The sequence below is a fragment of the Dendrobates tinctorius genome, unplaced genomic scaffold, assembly GCF_039654945.1.
Source record: "Dendrobates tinctorius isolate UK_male_01 unplaced genomic scaffold, ASM3965494v1 ptg000016l, whole genome shotgun sequence".
Classification (NCBI taxonomy): domain Eukaryota; kingdom Metazoa; phylum Chordata; class Amphibia; order Anura; family Dendrobatidae; genus Dendrobates; species Dendrobates tinctorius.
The window spans coordinates 58,431,934-58,450,954 of NW_027361684.1; the positions used below are offsets into that span (position 1 = coordinate 58,431,934).

Genomic DNA, 19,021 nt, shown 5'->3' on the forward strand with positions numbered 1-19,021 from the left:
TGTAGTAGCTCCGGCACAGGCGCACTGCTCTGCTCTCTTGAGGGCAGAGCAGAATACTGCAGTGTGCAGGGGCCAGACCTCTCCCGACGCCTGCGCACTGCAGGACTGCCCTCAACAGGGCAGAGCAGTGCGCCGGAGCCACTACAGGAAGGGAAGAAGAGGACGGCATCGTATGAAGATGGGAGGCGTCGGACCGGACCGTGACGCTCATCGTACCGGACCGTGATACCCAACGGACCGGACCGACCCCTCCGGTGAGTATAATCGAACGTGTTTTTCTTATCTTTCAGGTTACATCGGGGGCTTATCTACAGCATTACAGAATGCTGTAGATAAGCCCCTGATGTCAATGCCGGCAGCTCATAAAGCAAAAAAAGGGTGACAGATTACCTTTAAGGGCAATGGTACCAAATACTAATGAAATGTATGCAAGCTTTTGACTTTACATTAAGTAATAAAAATGGCTTAAAACATTCTCTCTCTCATTATTCTGGCATATTATTATGGTAATCCTAATTGACTTAAAACGGGAAAGGTTTATTCTGATTTCGTGTCAGATATTGAGAAAAACATGCATATGTCTTTTTCTCCAAAAAATATGACTTAGTTGTCATGGGAGATTTCAACTATCCAGACATTTGTTGGGAATCTCAGGCAAAACTAACAAGTCAAGGAAATTCTTATCCTCTCTTGCTGACAACTTTATCTTCCAAATAGGGGGAGAAAACAAGGGGATCTGCTACCTTGGATCTAATCCTTATAAACACTGAGGAAATGGTTGAGGAAGTAAAAGTGGCTGGAACCCTAGGAGGTAGCGACCATGCTATTTTAGAATTTTGGATAACTAGAGGAGGAAGACCTGTTAAGACTCAGACATCAAGGTTAGATTTCAGAAAGGCAGATTTTAAGGGATTCAATGGCTGGATATCCTTAAAGACAAAAATGTCCAGGAAGGATGGGAAATCTTGAAAAATGAAATTCTCAAAGCACAATCGTTAACAATTCCGAAAAGAGGGAAGAATAGGAAACATTTAAGGAAACCAGGATGGATGAACACAGAACTTAAGCACATGCTAAAAAGGAAGAAAAAAATGTTTATAAAATGGAAAGAGGGAGGCATATCTAAAGAAGAAAATAATGCTGTCTGCAGGGCACAAATCAGATTACTAAAGCTGACAATGAATTGAGGCTTGCAAGAGACGTCAAAAGGATAAATAAAGGATTTTGGGGATATATAAAAAGTAAAAGAAAGGTCAAAGATGCTATAGGATTTTTACAGGATGCAAAAGATGAAATGGTAAGACAGGATGTTGAGATGGCCGAACTTTTAAATTCCTATTTTGCATCTGTTTTCTCTCAGAAAGGAAATGTTACATCAACTGTTCTTCACTGTCCTATTAAGAGAATAGAAGAATCCAAGATATCTATAAACACAAAGATAGTGAGGAAACGCTTAGTTAACCTAAATGAATTGAAGTCTCCAGGTCCAGATGAATTACACCCCAGAGTACTGAAGGAGATAGCAGAATAAATTTTTGAAGCCCTCTCCATAATCTTTGAAAATTCTTGGAGAACAGGAGAAGTCCCAGAAGACTGGAGAAGAGCAAATGTTGTTCCTATCTTCAAAAAGGGGAAGAAGGTGGACCCAGGCAACTATTGGCCGGTGAGTCTGACTTCTATACCAGGAAAGATCTTTGAACAACATGTATGTCAGTAACTGCACAAGAATGAAGTGATTAAACAGAGTCAGCATGGGTTTGTAACTAATAAGTCATGTCAGACTAACTTAATTTCCTTCTATGACGGTATCACTGATTGGGTGGATCAGGGAAATGCTGTAGATATAGTATATCTTGACTTCAGCAAAGCATTTGACAAAGTATCTCACACAATCCTTATTGAAAAAATGACTAGGTATGGAATGGACAAGGCAACTGTTAGGTGGATTCATAACTGGCTTAGTGATCGGACCCAAAGAGTGGTCGTAAATGGCTGCCCATCCATTTGGAAGAATGTCTCAGGTGGGGTACCACAGGGCTCTGTCCTGGGCCCTGTATTGTTCAACATCTTTATCAACGATTTAGATGAAGGAAGAGATAGAGGATTCAAAAAGATATAAGTAAACTGGAGCAGTGGGCAGCAACTAACAGAATGGTTTTTAACGGAAAAATGCAAAGTACTACATCTGGGCAATAAAAATGAAAAAGCATATACAGAATGGGAGGAATAGGGCTAAGCAACAGCACAAGTGAAAAAGACTTGGGTATACTAATGGATCACAGACTGAATGAGTCAACAGTGTGATGCAGCAGCAAAAAAGGCAAATGCAATTCTAGGATGTATGAACAGAAGCATACAGTCTAGATCACGTGAAGTCATTATTGCCCTCTACTCCTCTTTGGTCAGACCTCATCTGGAATACTGTGTTCAGTTTTGGGCACCACATTTTAAAAAATACATCAACAAACTGGGGCAAGTTCAGAAAAGAGCGACCAGAATGGTGACCGGTCTGCAAACCCTGTCTTATGAGGAAAGGTTACAGGATTTGGGAATGTTTAGCTTGCAAAAGAGAAGACTGAGAGGAGACTTAATAGCTGTCTACAAATATCTCAAGGGCTGTCACATTGTAGAAGGATCATCTTTATTCTCATTTGCACAAGGAAAGACTAGAAGCAATGGGATGAAACTGAATGGGAGGAGACACAGATTAGATATTAGAAAAAACTTTTTGACAGACTGATCAATGAGTGGAACAGGCTGCCATGAGAAGTGGTGAGTTCTCCTTCAATGGAAGTCTTCAAACAAAGGCTGGACAGATGTGTCTGGGATGATTTAGCGAATCCTGCTTTGAACAGGGGGTTGGACCAGATGGTCCAGGAGGTCCCTTCCAACTCTATGATTCTATGTAGTGTATGTAAACTTCTAGTTTCAACTGTATGTCTCTCACAACCTCACATAACCCAAAAAATACTTTTCATCATCTCCCCATATGGTCTGGTCCAATGGGCGTCGCTGATCTTGGTTCGATGCCTCCTCTCGTCACAATCGCCATTCTCCTGCTTGCTTCATGTGGATGACATGTCCTACGTCATCCAGTGTACCTAATCGTGATCCCACACAGGTGTACTTCTCTGCTCTGCTGAGGTCAGAGCAAAATACCGTAATGCGCATGCTCCAGGAGAGGCCAAAGAGTGCTAGTGACCAGGGAGTAAAGCATGCGCAATACAGTATTTTGCCCTCAGCAGGACAGAGCAAAGTGCGACTGCACAGGAGCGTAACTGGGAGACACTGTGTTTGTGGAGGACATATGAAGCAAACAAAGGACAGCGTTTGCGACGAGAGAGTAGGCGCCAAAGCAAGACCAGCGACGCCCATTGGACTGCAACATGTTGGGATATTATAAGTTATTTTTTGCCTATACCGAGGAGGTTGAGGGCTTAACCCCTTTACCCCCAAGGGTGGTTTGCATGTTATTGACCAGGCCAGTTTTTACAATTTTGACCACTGTCCCTTTGAGGTATTAACTCTGTAACGCTTCCATGGATCCCGTTGATTCTGACTTTTTCTCGTGTCATATTGTACTTCATGATAGTAGTAAAATTTCTTTGATAGGACTTGCATTTATTTATGAAAAAAATGGAATTTTGGCGAAAATTTTGCAATTTCCAACTTTGAATTTTCACGCCCTTAAAACAGAGAAATGTGTCACACAAAATAGTTAATAAATAATATTTCCCACAGGTCTACTTTACATCAGGACAATTTTGGAACCAAAATTTTTTTTTGTTAGGAAGTTATAAGGGTTAAAAGTTGACCAGCGATTTCTCATTTTTACAACACCATTTTTTTTAGGGACCACATCACATTTGAAGTCACTTTGAGGGGTCTATATGATAGAAAATACCCAAAAGTGACACCATTATAAAAACTGCACCCCTCAAGATGCTCAAAACCACATTATTAACCCTTCAGGTGCTTCACAGGAATTTTTGGAATGTTTAAAAAAAAAAATGAACATTTAACTTTTTTTTTCACACAAAAATTATTTCAGATCCAATTTGTTATATTTTACCAAGGGTAACAGGAGAAATTGGACCCCAAAAGTTGTTGTGCAATTTGTCCTGAGTACGCTGACACCCCATATGTGCAGGTAAACCACTGTTTGGGTGTATGGCAGAGCTCGGAAGGGAAAGAGCATAGTTTGACTTTTTCAACGCAGAATTTCCTGGAATTGAGATCAGATGCCATGTCACATTTGGAGAGCCCCTGATGTGCCTAAACAGTGGAATCCCCCCCAATTCTAACTCCAACACACCCCTAATCCCAACCGTAATCCTAACTTTATCCCCTACCCTAACTTTAGCCCTAACCCTAATGAGAAAATGGACATAAATACTTATTTTTATTTTATTATTTTTCCCTAACTAAGGGGGTGATAAAGGGGATTTACTATTTTTGGCGGGTTTTTATGTTTGGCAGCTGTCACACACTAAAAGATGCTTTTTATTGCAAAAAATAGTTTATGCATCTCCATGTTTTGAGAGCTATAATTTTTCCATATTTTGGCCCATATTTTGACTTGTTTTTGCGGAACGAGTTGACGTTTTAATTGGTACCGTTTTCGGGCACATGACATTTTTTGATCGCTTTATATTGTGATTTTTGGGAGACAGAATGAGCAAAAAACAGCAATTCTTGAATTTCTTTGGGGGGGGCATGTGGTAAAATTCATAAAGCAGATTTATTCTTCGTGTCAGTATGATTACAGCGATACCTCATTTATATCATTTTTTAATGTTTTGGTGCTTTTAGATAAACTATTTGCAAAAAAATTGTTTTTGGATCACTTTATTCTGACAGCTATAACTTTTATTTTTTCGTTGATGGCGCTGTTTGGCGACTCGTTTTTTGCGGGACAAGATGACGTTTTCAACGGTACCATGTTTATTTATATCCATCTTTTTGATCGCGTGTTATTCCACTTTGTTCGGCGGTATGATGATAAAGGAGCTAACTAGTGGGACAGTTTTATAGGTCGGGTCGTTACGGGAAGTTTCTCAGCTCTGGAGACACGGATGTCGTGATGACGACATCGGGTCTCCATGGTAGCAATCAGGACCCCGCGATCCAAAGGCAGAGGGGCTGTGACCGCTCCTTACCACTTAGTGTGGGGTGTCAGCTGTGAGAATCAGCGGACACCCGGCCGCGCTCCCCCCGTGAGCGCTGCTGATCATCCATGGGCAGTAAGTCCCAAGGCACATGGACGGGTTAGTAAGTCTAATGGCAGAAAGGGGTTAATATATGGATACGTCCAGGCAATTTTTCGCGCACAGCTGATATGGCAGCAGACACACGTACTCACAGCAGTTTAACCCACTAAATGCTTCTATCAATATCTGTCTCAGCATTTAGAAGGCAGGGAGAGGGGGCTACCTCTGCCCTTCGATTGGTGTCATCATGAGGGGCTGATTGTTGTCATGACCCAGTGGAAGCTGGGAAGTGTGAGCGCCTGCACGCGTTCTATTTAAATGCTGCTGTCCAAAATTGACCGCGGCATTTAAATGGTTAACAGCTTGGTAGGAATTCATTTCTGGGGACGTGTTAGGGACAACTAGTTAATGAGTATAACTATTATCTAACTTGTGTGGAGAAAGCTTAACTCTTGAGCCCCCTCCACACAGCATCACCATGGCAATAACCGGAAAAAATGGATAACAGAGCAAATAAGGTAAAAGGTATGTATAAGGCTGGTTTCACATTTGCGTTTTTTAGCGCTGGAAAAAAACGCACACCTGCGCATGCGTTTTTTCCCCTATATTTAACATGGGTGCGCATACCTGCGCGCTGGTAAGCGCATGTATGCGATTTTCATGCGCTGCGTTTTTTTGGGGTGTGCGTTGGGATTTTCCAGACGCAGCATGTTGCATTTTTTGGCCCTGCAAAAAAGCGCATGCGCACATATGCGCACGTTTTGCGCTAAAAATGGCCATTATAGCCTATGGATGCGCATATGTGCGCACTGGCATGCTCATGTATGCGTTTTTTTGCATATGCGTTTTTTTTTTTAAACCATGGAATTTAGGGGTTTGGGTTAGAGTTAGGGTTAGTTAAGGGGTTTAGGGTTAGGGTTATGGTCAGGGTTAGGGTTGGGGTTTGGGTCAGGGTTAGGGTTAAGTATGGTTTTGTTAAGGATTAGGGTCATGGTTAGGGTCAGGATTAGGGTTAAGTATGGTTTTGTTAAGGGTTAGGGTCAGGGTTAGGGTTAAGTATGGTTTTGTTAAGGATTAGGGTCAGGGTTAGGGTCAGGATTAGGGTTAAGTATGGTTTTGTTAAGGGTTAGGGTCAGGGTTAGGGTTAAGTATGGTTTTGTTAAGGATTAGGGTCAGGGTTAGGGTCAGGATTAGGGTTAAGTATGGTTTTGTTAAGGGTCAGGGTTAGGGTCAGGGTTAGGGTCAGGATTAGGGTTAAGTATGGTTTTGTTAAGGGTTAGGGTCAGGGTTAGGGTCAGGGTTAGGGTCAGGATTAGGGTTAAGTATGGTTTTGTTAAGGATTAGGGTCAGGGTTAGGGTCAGGATTAGGGTTAAGTATGGTTTTGTTAAGGGTTAGGGTCAGGGTTAGGGTTAAGTATGGTTTTGTTAAGGATTAGGGTCAGGGTTAGGGTCAGGATTAGGGTTAAGTATGGTTTTGTTAAGGGTTAGGGTTAGGGTCAGGATTAGGGTTAAGTATGGTTTGGTTAAGGGTTAGGGTCAGGGTTAGGGTCAGGGTTAGGGTTAAGTATGGTTTTGTTAAGGGTTAGGGTCAGGGTTAGGGTCAGGGTTAGGGTTTAGGGTTTGGGTTAGGGTTAAGTATGATTTGGTTAAGGGTTAGGGTTAGGGTTAGTAAAGTCATGGTTTGGGTAGTGTGAGGGGCCACCTAAAAATGTTGGAAAAAAACGCAAACGCGGTAAAAACGCGCTAAAAACGCATACAAACGCATAAAAACGCTGCGTTTTTTTCATGCATGCTCATAAAAATGCTTGAAAAAAAACGCAGCAGTTGTATGCTTATGTATGCGTTTTTTCAATGCGTTTTTTTGCGGGAAAAACGCGCTGCAAAAAAAAAGCAAGTGTGAAACTAGCCTTACTTTATTGCAACAATTTGCATAAAAACTGAAACGTAAGTATAAATATTTAAAATTCAAACGACAGCGACACCATAGTGCCACATTTGGGCAGAGTCACGATTATTAAGTCCGTGTGGATGCTCAATAATTAGCAAAAGAGAGAAAGGATATAAATGTAGCTATACATGGTTAACCTTTCTAGAGGTAGCTATAAGTAATAATAAAATAGAAGACTGTACCATGTAAAACACCCCAAAAGAGGATACCAGGAATTCATATGCTTCTAGTCAATGAGATAACAAAGTGCATAGTGCAACGCCTTATCGTGTCTGTCTGTAACCGAAATCGCCAGCCGCTGATTGGTTGCCCCCGCCAGGCCGCAACCAATCAGCTGCAGCTGTTTGTAACAGTAAGCTGCGCCTGCCACTGATTGGTCGCAGCCGCAGGCCTTAATCTGTAAAAAAGAGAATTAAAATAAAAAGTTACTCTCACCTTCCGACGGCCTCCTGTCTTCTTTCCACGCACCCGGCCTCGCGTTCCCAGTAATGCTTTGCGGCTTAGACAGTTGATGACGTCACTCTCGCGAGAGCGAGAAAGAAGACCGACGTCACTCTCGCAAGAGCGAGAAAGAAGACCGACGTCACTCTCGCAAGAGCGAGAAAGAAGACCGACGTCATCAGCGGTCTAAGCCGCAAAGCATTACTGGGAACGCGAGGCCGGGCGTGTGGAAAGAAGACAGGAGGCCGTCGGAAGGTGATAACTTTTTAATTTTTTAATATTTTTGTACAGGGCCGCGATTGGTCGCGGCTACAGGGCCGTGTTGCTGATTGGTCGCACGGCTACACGAAAAGGGTGGTGAGGGGACCATGCATACCAGGAAAGGGTGGTGAGGGGACCATGCATACCATGAAAGGGTGGTGAGGGGACCATGCATACCAGGATTGGGGGATGAGGGGACCATGCATACCAGGATAGGGGGTGAGGGGACCATGCATACCAGGATTGGGGGGTGAGAAGACCATGCATACCAGGAAAGAGAGGTGAGAGAACCATGCACACCAGGATTGGGGGGTGAGAGGACCATGCATTCCAGGATTTGGGGGGTCAGGGGACCATGCATACCAGGATAGGGGGTTGAGGGGTAGCATGCATATCAGGATTGGGGGTGAGAGAACCATACATATCAGGATTGGGGGGTGCATTATTGCATTATTATTAAATCTTCAAAAATAAACTGCATATATATTCTAGAATACCCGATGCATCAGAATCGGGCCACCATCTAGTATAATATAATGGCTATCACATAAGAGGGGGCAGCTGCTGAGGATAACCAGTAATTGATACAAGTGGTCCAACCAGACCTACAGATAATTGGTTAATATTCAGCAAGAAAAAAGATATGTTGTTAATTAAATCTAGATAGTCTGATCAGTATTAGATACAAATCCTAGTTGTAGTAAAGGCAGCCTGAGCAATATTATAAACACATCTTAGTAAAGGTAATCAGTCCAGTCTCTTAAGGCCCTTTTACATTTAGCGATGCACCAGCGATACGACCAGCGATACGACCCGGTCAGGATCGCTGGTGCATCGCTAAATTATCGCTAGTGAGCTGCCACACAGAAAGATCTCACAGCGATGCAGCAGCGACGCAGCGCACGATACTCACCTTTCACACACAGCGATCCTGGCGTCCTCCCGCCCGCCTCCACGCGTCGCTCGTCGTCACAGCAGGAAGCCCAGCAGGAAGCAGACGACGAGAAATGGAGCCGCCCAATCTCGCGCGATCAACGATGGACAGCGGGGGAGCCGGTCGTTGGTAAGTATCACACATAGCGATATCGCTAGCAATATCGCTATAACGTCACAAAACCGGTGACGTTTTAGCGATATTGCTAGCGATATCGCTTAGTGTAAAACCCCCTTTACTCTTTCCCCCGGACAACAGAGGAGACAGCCCTGACCGTTCCGGACCCGGCAGAGGACAGGTACCCACGGCCCGGTTCTCCTTCTTACAGAGCTTAGGTGACCAACCTGCTGCAAATGTGGGAGAGGCAGACCCCAACACGAATTTCACATCGTGCTTCTTTGGGGGGCGCGGGTCACCTAAGCTCCATTGTGTGAACATAGCCTAAGTGTGAGTTAATATCACAATATTCTACTGTCATGTAGAATTGTATATGTGCTGGTGAAATAAAGCTACATGGGGTTACAGTCTCTGAACAATGATTTGTAACATGGTCCTGCAGCTTTAAACATTCCTCCGTCACCATTTGTCTTTTTGAACTCCATTAATCTCTGCTGAACAGTAGTGTGCATTTTTGTTCTACATAGAGTTCATGCTTCAAAGCATTTTTGCTCACATTTTGTTTCTTTTAGAGAGCTTCTCTTGCAATTTTTATTTGACCCCGTGAATGCCATTTAACATACACCCTAGAACACTTTGGGAGTGTTATTACTGTTTCAGTCTTTCCAATGCCCAATTTTCTAAGTGTATTCAGGCCTGAATGTTTCAGGAGTTGGAGCCTATTGTTAAATTCCTTTGTATAACAGATTTAACAAAGCTTACAGATATTGTATGTCTTTCTTTATACATTTATTTTTCTGGGGTTTTTTGAATAGTATTCCGTTTTTGATGTGAATTTTTAGGGACAATTTTGGACCAATTTTTATAGAAGTGTTCATTTTATGTTATTTTGTGTTTTATGTTATCTTTTTGTGCATTTACATTTTTAGAGATTGAAGAATGGATTTCTGTTCTATTATATTTTAGTTAAGGTCCACTTTGATGAGTAGATAATCAATACGATTCTAATGGTCATAAAATATCATTACTTGATGGCAGACAAGAGTTTACATGTTAAGTTAAACTGATAACATAGCAATTGAACAATTAAAAATCATAGATAAAAGGGAACTTCATTCACTCTGAGACAGGAGGATAATTGACAAAATATTGAGTTATTGCAATTTACATACAACAATAAGGGACGTTTACTAAAATATCTTCGCTTTTCAAAATTGCAAACTTACACTACACAGTATAAAAATGCACCAAATTTATCAACCACTTTTGACACAGATACATTTAGTAAATTTTGACTGTCAATACTGTCTAGTCCAAGCCACTTAGTTGGCTGGCTTTGTGCCAATATTTTTTAGACAAATTTTTATTTTCTGCTTACACTGCACTAGGACATGAGCAGCAAATACTAGCTATATTACATAGCTGTTATCTGTCTTTAACAACTGACCACTGCTGTTAACTAAGCACCGCTGTCAAGCTTTCATCAGCTTTTCTCGATGCCATCAAGACCTATGAATTACTATGACATCTATGGGAATGCTGAAGATCCTCATAATCTTAGTCCTCCTAATAATAATTAGTCCTCCTGTGAAGATCACACAGACTGAGCTCCATAGAAGATTCAGAATTTCACCATATACTGCTATACTGTGATATTGCAGTACATTGTGCATTCACTTAGACCATAGTGGATCCAAGTCCCCTAAGGGGGCTGAAAATTACATAAAAATGTTAGAATGAAAATAAACTTATAAAAGTTCAAGGCTCCCTTATTTTCCCCTGATAAAAATAAAGTAAAAAGTAAACATTTGCTATGTAAAAGTCCAATATATTAAACTATGGAAAAAACTAACCCGATCAGTAAATACTGAAAAGCAGAAGAAAACAACCTCAGATTTGCATTTTTTTGGTCATATTACTTTACTAAAAAAGTAATAGAAATCAAAGCATCTTATGTTCAGTACCCAAAATTGATATCAATAGCTCACCGTGCAAAAAACAAACATTCAGCACCATCAACAGAAAGTGTTACAGATCTCTGAAAATTGTGACAGAAAGCCAATACATGACGATTTTTTTTTTTTACAATATCAGAATTTTTTTTTTTTCCATCATTTACTAGGATCTATTCACCTAACTTTTCATGTTGAACTGTATTTGGCACCTAATAAATTATCTTAAGTACAAATGGGTGTTCTCAGATAATTTTCTCTGGGTGTTGTGTCCTTCTCCCTCTATGATGATGATCAATCATAAGAAGGCAGCCACATAGAGGAGAAAAAGAACAGGCATCACTCTAGCTTAGAGGGAGGTTTTTGAGTGAGTAAATTGTAATGATAAAGCCCTAATCTCCTGGTCTAACATCCTGCATGATTGACTGTGCTGGGAGTAGAGCACTGGTGACTAGTTATCTTCTAGATAATTGTCATGTTACAAACTTTTTATCAGCTCTCATAGCACTGTCACCACTGCTGTATGGCCACTCCCTCCATACCTCCTGACCAATGGTGAGCTCAAACGTGACAGTATCAGACTTATGTTTGTTGTGTTCTCATCAACTTGTAATCAGTCTGCAGCTCATATAATGGTCTTATCTGAAAGATATGTGAAATCACTTTCTAGTAATGCACAAAGTTAAACAGAGGAGGTCCTTACATTTCACACACTGAGAAACCTGCTCTAAGCTATTGTGGGGGGTATACTTATTTCTTACAGTGTTGCTGCTACTTAAAATCACTGAAAACACTCTGATAGCACCTACTTAAACTTAACAAAAGTTAACTCATTAGTTGCCAAATACTTTTGAGTATTAATATCTCCGCATTGGAGAAGCGAAAATAAAACTATTTTATTCCATTTTTATTTCCAGTTCAACATGAAGAATTTGGTTCAAAGCCGTAATTGAGCTGACCTGGAAAGTCATGTTTGTGTTATTTTTACCACACAATGAACCCCCAGAAAGCGGCAGATCTGCATTTTTTTCCACACTTTCATCCCATTTCGAATCGTCCTATTTTTCAGTATATTTTTCCATACATTATGTGGTAAAATCAATGGTGTCATTCAAAAGTACAACTCATCCCGCAAAAAAAAAACTATGGCTATATCAACAAAAAATAAAAATTATTGATTTTGGAAGAAGGGGATGAAAGGATGAAAAAAAGCAAAAATGAAGCAATTTCCAGGTTCTTAAAGACTTAATGAGTCTAAAACGTGCCACTTTTGAGTAGAAAAATCTAGTGTATAACTTATAAAATTTGGGGAACTTTTGACATATTTCTATATTATAAATAACACAAATATCAGAAGTCAAAATGTTTATGGCATTTTCAGTTAGAATCTGGTATACATAAATTAATGTCCCTCAATGTATGTATGAGAAGTGATAATTTACTTGCATAAATAATTTGTGCACTAAGAACAAAGGTTTTTAGCTATATCGTTTGGTCACCTTATCCATTTACATTACAGAATTTTCATGGATGATGAGTCGTAAGCGTTTGAATCTGAGAAATCTTCTCTTATAAATGGACCTTTATTGGCCTGAAGTGTCCATTTACTTAAATGTGCAATGTTAGAATTTCAATCACAACTTTGGAGTACAGCACAGTCTTGTGTTTGTGAGTGGTGATAACCACATACATTGCCTAATGCACTTATCAAACTGTCAGCTTAAAATTCTAAAGGAATACTGTAGATCTGCAAACTGCTGCTTAAACCTGTTTAGCTATTTGTTATTCTCTTTCTACATAGCTCAAACTATAGAAATATTGTTTAGCTGTAGCATCATTACTGCAGATTAAAGAGGTTTTTACCTTTTTATTTAATTATTTTTACCAAAGCTAATTTCTAACTTTTCATGCTCTAACAGCTTCTATCAAGTTATTATTTAGCTACAGTGGCACTCAGCTGATGGCAGTTCAAATGTTTGGGGTTTTTTTTTTAGATGTGATAATTTGGCATTTAGGGTCTTGGATTGCATTTAGACAGCTCGTCATAGCCATTAAATAACCGCCTAAGGGCTACATGTAAGGCAATTTGCGTTCGCTTGTTAGCCTATTTAAACTGGTCGACTGCACTTCTGTGTGCATGTAACGATCATTAATTCAATCATTCTGTGAACAAATAAAAGTCGTCAACATGTCTTCTGGTTTACACTGGACCATGTGCTGCTGAGAATGATAATTTCGAAACATTTTTAAAAATCAGTTCAACTAGTGAACAAATATTGTGCTTGTTCTCCAAATGATTTTGTGCCCGTTTTCACATGGCAGATCAGTAGTAAAGCTTGTTTCCGGATTGTCAGCCAGTGTAAATGGGCCATTAGACTTATGGTAGCCTGATATTATTAAAAGTGCGATCAATTCAAAAGTATAGTGCTGGACCTGCTTATTTTAGTTATTTTCTTTCCTCTATTACCTTATATAGCAATGGATGGGCTTTTCTGGGTATAATATTAAAGCGATTATATGTACTCTAAGCAAATCATGTTTCATCTGGCTGCTTCCTCTCCTTTTGCACAACTTGCAATCTTATACACTAAGGCTAGTTTCACACTAGTATTCTTGGGCGCAGGGCCGCCAAGCCCCGGCCGCGCCCCCTCCGGTCAGTTCCTCCTCTGATCGCATGAGACTGCATGAGATCAGCGTATCCTATATTTAGCGTTGGATACGCTGATCGTGCGCTGGTCTGATTTTGCGTGTTTTTGTGGCCTGGGCGCAGTGCCAAAAGGGCGCAGCGCCAGCAAAATCAGACCAGTGCACGATCAGCATATCCAACGCTAAATATAGGATACGCTCATCGCATGCAGCCTCATGCGATCAGAGGAGGAACTGACTGGAGGGGGCGTGGCTGGGGGCGGGGGTTTAGTGGCGGCACTCCGCTGCGCCCAAGAACGCTAGTGTGAAACTAGCCTAAAGGAGAATATACTGCAGCAGCTTCACCCTCCTCTCCCCCCCTTCTCACGGCATATTTACGATTTTACAGTAGACATATTGGGGGGGTGGGAGTTCTGAGTACTTCAAAGAAATTCTTCCATTTGATGTGCAGGAATCTAGAGCACAGTGAATAAAATGGTACTTTTGCTGACTAATGTATGACAGATTTATATATAAAGTGCTCTCAGTGAGAGAAACAAAATAGGAATCTTGTGGGTATGATACCTTTTAATGGCTAACAAATAATAGTGAATGTTGTTACAAAGCAAGCTTTCGGGACTGCTTATGTCCCTTCATCAGGCTGCAGGGACTTAAGCAGTCACGAAAGCTTGCTTTGTAACAACATTCACTATTATTTGTTAGCCATTGAAAGGTATCATACCCACAAGATTCCTATTTTGTTTCTCTCACTGAGAGCACTTTATATATTTTTTTCTACTGGCTAACACTGTACCAAACCACTTTTTCGTTTTACAAAGATTTATGTATTTTATATTTAATACTTAATAGTAAAAAAAATCAATAGCTATGTTTTCGGTTTGCTATTCACTTGAAGTAACTTATTTTTTACATAGTCATAACAAAAGTAAAGTACTTATTTCCTCATACTTGAATGGTTTTATATATCAGGATATATAAGCCATCCTGAAATGTCTAAAAATTGAGTAAATATAAGCTCTGATGGACAACACATTACAAATTGTGTCATGTCAAAATAGGCAAAACTGTAGAAGCAGTATGAGAAAAATAAACTACACCCACGTTTCAATAGTTTGTAGAACCACCTTTATCAGCAATATCCGAATGACAATATGAAAATAGTTTTCATTAAATCAATAGTACACATGAAAATAATACTATATAATATATCTTTCTAGCAAAATCTGCTTCTTTCTCCTCCTGAACCTATCATTCACTATCAAAATTATTAATGCACAGGTAAAATTTGTCTTTAACAGCCAGGGATATTTTTGGTTTTTATTTTTTGGTCAAAATGGCTGTATGATGGCTTGTTTTTTGCTGTTGAATTGTACTTTTGAATGATACCATTGGTTTTACCAGGTCGTGTAATAGAAAATGGGAAATAAATTCCAAGTGCGGTGAATTTGCAAAAAAAGTGCAATCCCACACTTGTTTTTTATTTCTTTTTTTACTAGATTCACTAAATGCTAAAACTGACCTGCCATTATGATTCTCCAGGTCATTATGAATTCATAGACACCAAACATGTTTAGGTTTTTTTTATCTAAGTGGTGAAAAAAAAATTCCAAAGTTTATAAAAAAAAATTGCCATTTTTCGAGACCTGTAGTGTCTCCATTATTTGTGATCTGGGTCTGGGTGAGGGCTTATTTTTTTGTGCTGATCTGAAATTTTTATTGATACCATTTTGGTGCAGATACGTTCTTTTGAGTGCCCATTATTGCATTTTATTGCAATGTTGCAGCGACCAAAAAAAGTAATTCTGGCGTTTTGACTTTTTTCTCGCTACGCCGTTTACCAATTGGATTAATTTTTTTTTATATATTTTGATCGGGCGATTCTGAACTCGGCGATACCAAATATGTGTATATTTGATTTTTTATTTTTTTTGTTTTATTTTGAATGGTGCGAAAGGGGGGTTATTTGAACTTTTTATATTTTTTAAATTTTTTTTAATATTTTTAAAAACATTTGTGTTTTACTTTTTACTAGCTTCAATAGTCTCCATGGGAGACTTGAAGCTGCAGTTGTCCAATGGCCTCTGCTACATAGGGCAGGGCTGCAGCCTTGCTCTATGTAGCAGATAAGCTCAGCAATGACAGCCACAGGGGTCTTCTTCTGACCCCCGGTTGTCATGCCAATCCATTGGTGACCCGCGGTCATGTGACATGGGCGTCGATGGGAGGGGAGGTAATGATGCGCTTCCTGCTCGTGCATGTTAAATGCCGCTGTCATTGTGCTCTGTGCACACATTGTAATTTTGTTATCTTCTGTGCAGATTTGTCACAAAACATGAAGGATTTCCTAGTGCCAGCAAAGTGAATAAAATTCCAATTGCCTCATGAATACCTTCCTTATTTTTTCCTTTCAGATTTGGAGCAGATTTAAATCTGCAGCATGTCAATTCTTTCAGTTTGTGGTAGTGTGGAAAAATCTGCAACAAAAACACATGTAAACACGCTTATATCACTCAGCGGTTTTCCTTGAAAGAGATTCAGAAGTTTCTACAGCAGATACTTAACGTGTGCACAAACCCTCAAACTGTTGTGAAAATTGCAAAAGTTTTAAAAAAAGATTTACACAAATTTGCACATTTCAAAGCATTTTTCGACTGTTTTCTGGCATAAAAGCTTTGATGAATCACCCCCTAAGGCCTTATCAAGCCCTGAGCTTACTGACAGGAATTCAAGTTGACTTAAAGAGCCACTCTTTCCATCTTTCCATCAAAGTTTTTATCCTTCTAATATATTGCAATCATATTATATAGCACTGGGTACTACTACTTGAAATTGCTCAATTTGCCTTTCTCCACAGTTAATTCTTCCATTTGCTATAGTAGAAACATAAAATCTCTCTTCCCTACATGTGTCATGTCCCTCTTCACCTCCTGTCCCAGTTGCTCTGCTCCTGCCCCCTGCCAGGGACTTTGCAGTGATTGTAGAATTGGCATGACAGAGAAAAAGGAGTACACGGTGACAACAAGAGAAATACTTCTATGATATAAATATGAAAAGTTTATTGTACATACAAAATATATAAGTAGTAATGCATAACAAGATAATAATAGTGCACCAAGGAGCATGCGGGCAAAACACAAGGGCCACCCCTCTGGCAACGCAGTCCTGTGTAAGCAAGTACTCCGGTCAAATGACCAGAAGAAAGAATGTATAAGGGCTTATACATACAGGACTGCGTTGCCAGAGGGGTGGCCCTTGTGTTTTGCCCGCATGCTCCTTGGTGCACTATTATCTTGTTATGCATTACTATTTATATATTTTGTATGTACAATAAACTTTTCATATTTATATCATAGAAGTATTTCTCTTGTTGTCACCGTGTACTCCTTTTTCTCTGTCATGCCATAATACATTGGAGTTGGTGAATTTGTTTGCTGGGAGGCTCACCAGGTGGTGATGTCATCCCGTGCATTTTCATGCACACTGGCCTTGTTCTTAGTGATTGTAGAATTGTAGTTCTAATGATGAGTCACACAGTAAAGAGAGACTTACTGTTTCTACACAGAGCTTGGAAGCATTTTTTAAAAAAGACATCAGCAAAATGGAGCTAGTTCAGAGAAGAGCGACCAGAATGGTGACTGGTTTGCAAACCATGTCCTATGAGGAACGGTTACAGGATTTGGGAATGTTTAGCTTGCAAAAAAGAAGACTGAGAGGAGACTTGATAGCTGTCTACAAATACCTCAAGGGCTGTCACGTTGTAGAAGGATCATCTTTATTCTCATTTTCACAATGAAAGACTAGAAGCAATGGGATGGAACTGAATGGGAGGAGACAGACTAGATGTTAGAAAAAGTTTTTGACAGTGAGGGTGATCAATGAGTGGAACAGGCTGCCACGAGAGGTGGTGAGTTCTCTTTCAATAGAAGTCTTCAAACAGGCTGAACAGACATCTGTCTGGGATGATATAGTGAATCCTGCTTTGAGCAGGGGGTTGGACCAAATGACCCATGAGGTCCCTTCCAACGCTACCGTTCTATGATTCAGCTAATCTGTTAATCATGTGATGTCACAGACCTAATGGAAAAGAGAAGATTTAACTGGGTAGAAAGGCAAAACGAGCAATTGCAAGTACACAGTAATATATAATATGATTATGCATATTATAGGATACAAACTTTGATGGGAGTGCTTCTTTCAACATTTATTTTGTGTGATGCCTCTTAAATTTTTTTTTTTTTTTTTTTTTTTTTTTTTTACTTTGGGTCTGATGGTTATGTACTTATTTGCTTATTGACTCGTTCTAAGCCACATTACTGTCTGTTTTATTTTACAAGTCCTGTAATTAATTTATTTTTGTTGCAGGTTACTTGAAAAAGCATTATCAAGAAGCAGAAACCGCCTATAAGAAGCTAAAACACGCCACAGACCAAATTCTCTCATGTAGTGGATACTCTGAAGTGAATCTGAGCAAGCTGTTCCAGACCCTCACTGTGATCAAATAAATAAAATAGTTTCAATAAGTGCCTTCAAATGTTAACATTGACTTTACCGTGAAAGTTTTCATTACAATCAGGTTCACTTGAGCTTTTAGGTTCAATATTCTTTGTAAGCAATATATATTAAAATGAATAGTTTCACAATAGTGTATTTTTATACATCATTCTGTCACATTATATTGTATTTTTGTTGTAAAAATCCTTGAAGACCTGAGCGATAAATGAACTGCTACTTTAATTGAATAATTTCCAGTGAGCGAGGCTGCAGTGTAAGTGATCCTAGACATTACTGCTCAGTGTTTAGTGGAGGTGCTTTCAGCAAACAAGGTTACCTAAGGTCTTGGCAGGAGCACTAATGTTTTGTCCTTTTACAGTTTATCAGCAACTCATCACAAACATAGTAATTAATAAAGTGACTCAATAGAGCAATGTCTGAAATTGTATATTTAAATATAGAGGTGTAGAGCAGACTAGCAGTAAATAGCATCCCTGTATTTTACATGTGTGTATGATTTTATTATAAAGTACATAACAATGTTGTGGTTTAGATGAATATTTTTGTATGTTAGCTCTGATTATTTTTTAAATATGCTATGTTTAATGTGCTTTTGAAACTTTTGCATCAAAACTGTCTTAAGACAAAGCATGACATTGTTGCACATAGCTTCCGATGAAACTGCGTCCTTTTCCAGAATTTTCTAGGAATTGAAAGTTGATGTTTAGTTGGACATAAAGATGCTTTTTCTAAGATTGGTTTGAGTCCACTGTTTTTAATAAATGTCCAAACTCTTTGTAAGTTTAGTAGTTTTCAACAAATAAATGTACATTTTTACATAAAGTAAGCAAATAAAATAAAGTCTTTTAAATGCATTCTAACATACTAGTGTTATGTCTGCCAATGTTGTGTTCTTTCTGGGCAGTCATTGCCAAATTGTGGCGTTATTTTAGGTCATGTACCATACAGTTAGGTCCATATATATTTGGACAGACATTTTTCTAATTTTGGTTCTAGACCT

General features: G+C 39.5%; 1 protein-coding gene across 9 annotated transcripts in view; it reads left to right on the forward strand.

The window, feature by feature from the left end:
* Nucleotides 1-18,881, forward strand: part of POLA1 (DNA polymerase alpha 1, catalytic subunit) — a 538,408-nt gene extending 519,527 nt beyond the window's left edge. For 5 of the 9 annotated variants that reach the window (XM_073565907.1, XM_073565906.1, XM_073565908.1 and 2 more), the window contains one exon: nt 17,872-18,881. In XM_073565907.1, coding sequence (XP_073422008.1) covers nt 17,872-17,914 — 43 coding nt within the window. In that variant the 3' untranslated portion in view covers nt 17,915-18,881. The remainder of the gene's footprint in view (nt 1-17,871) is intronic. The other 4 variants (XM_073565909.1, XM_073565913.1, XM_073565911.1 and 1 more) reach the window with 1 other exon arrangement.
* The last annotated feature ends 140 nt before the right edge of the window (nt 18,882-19,021 follow it).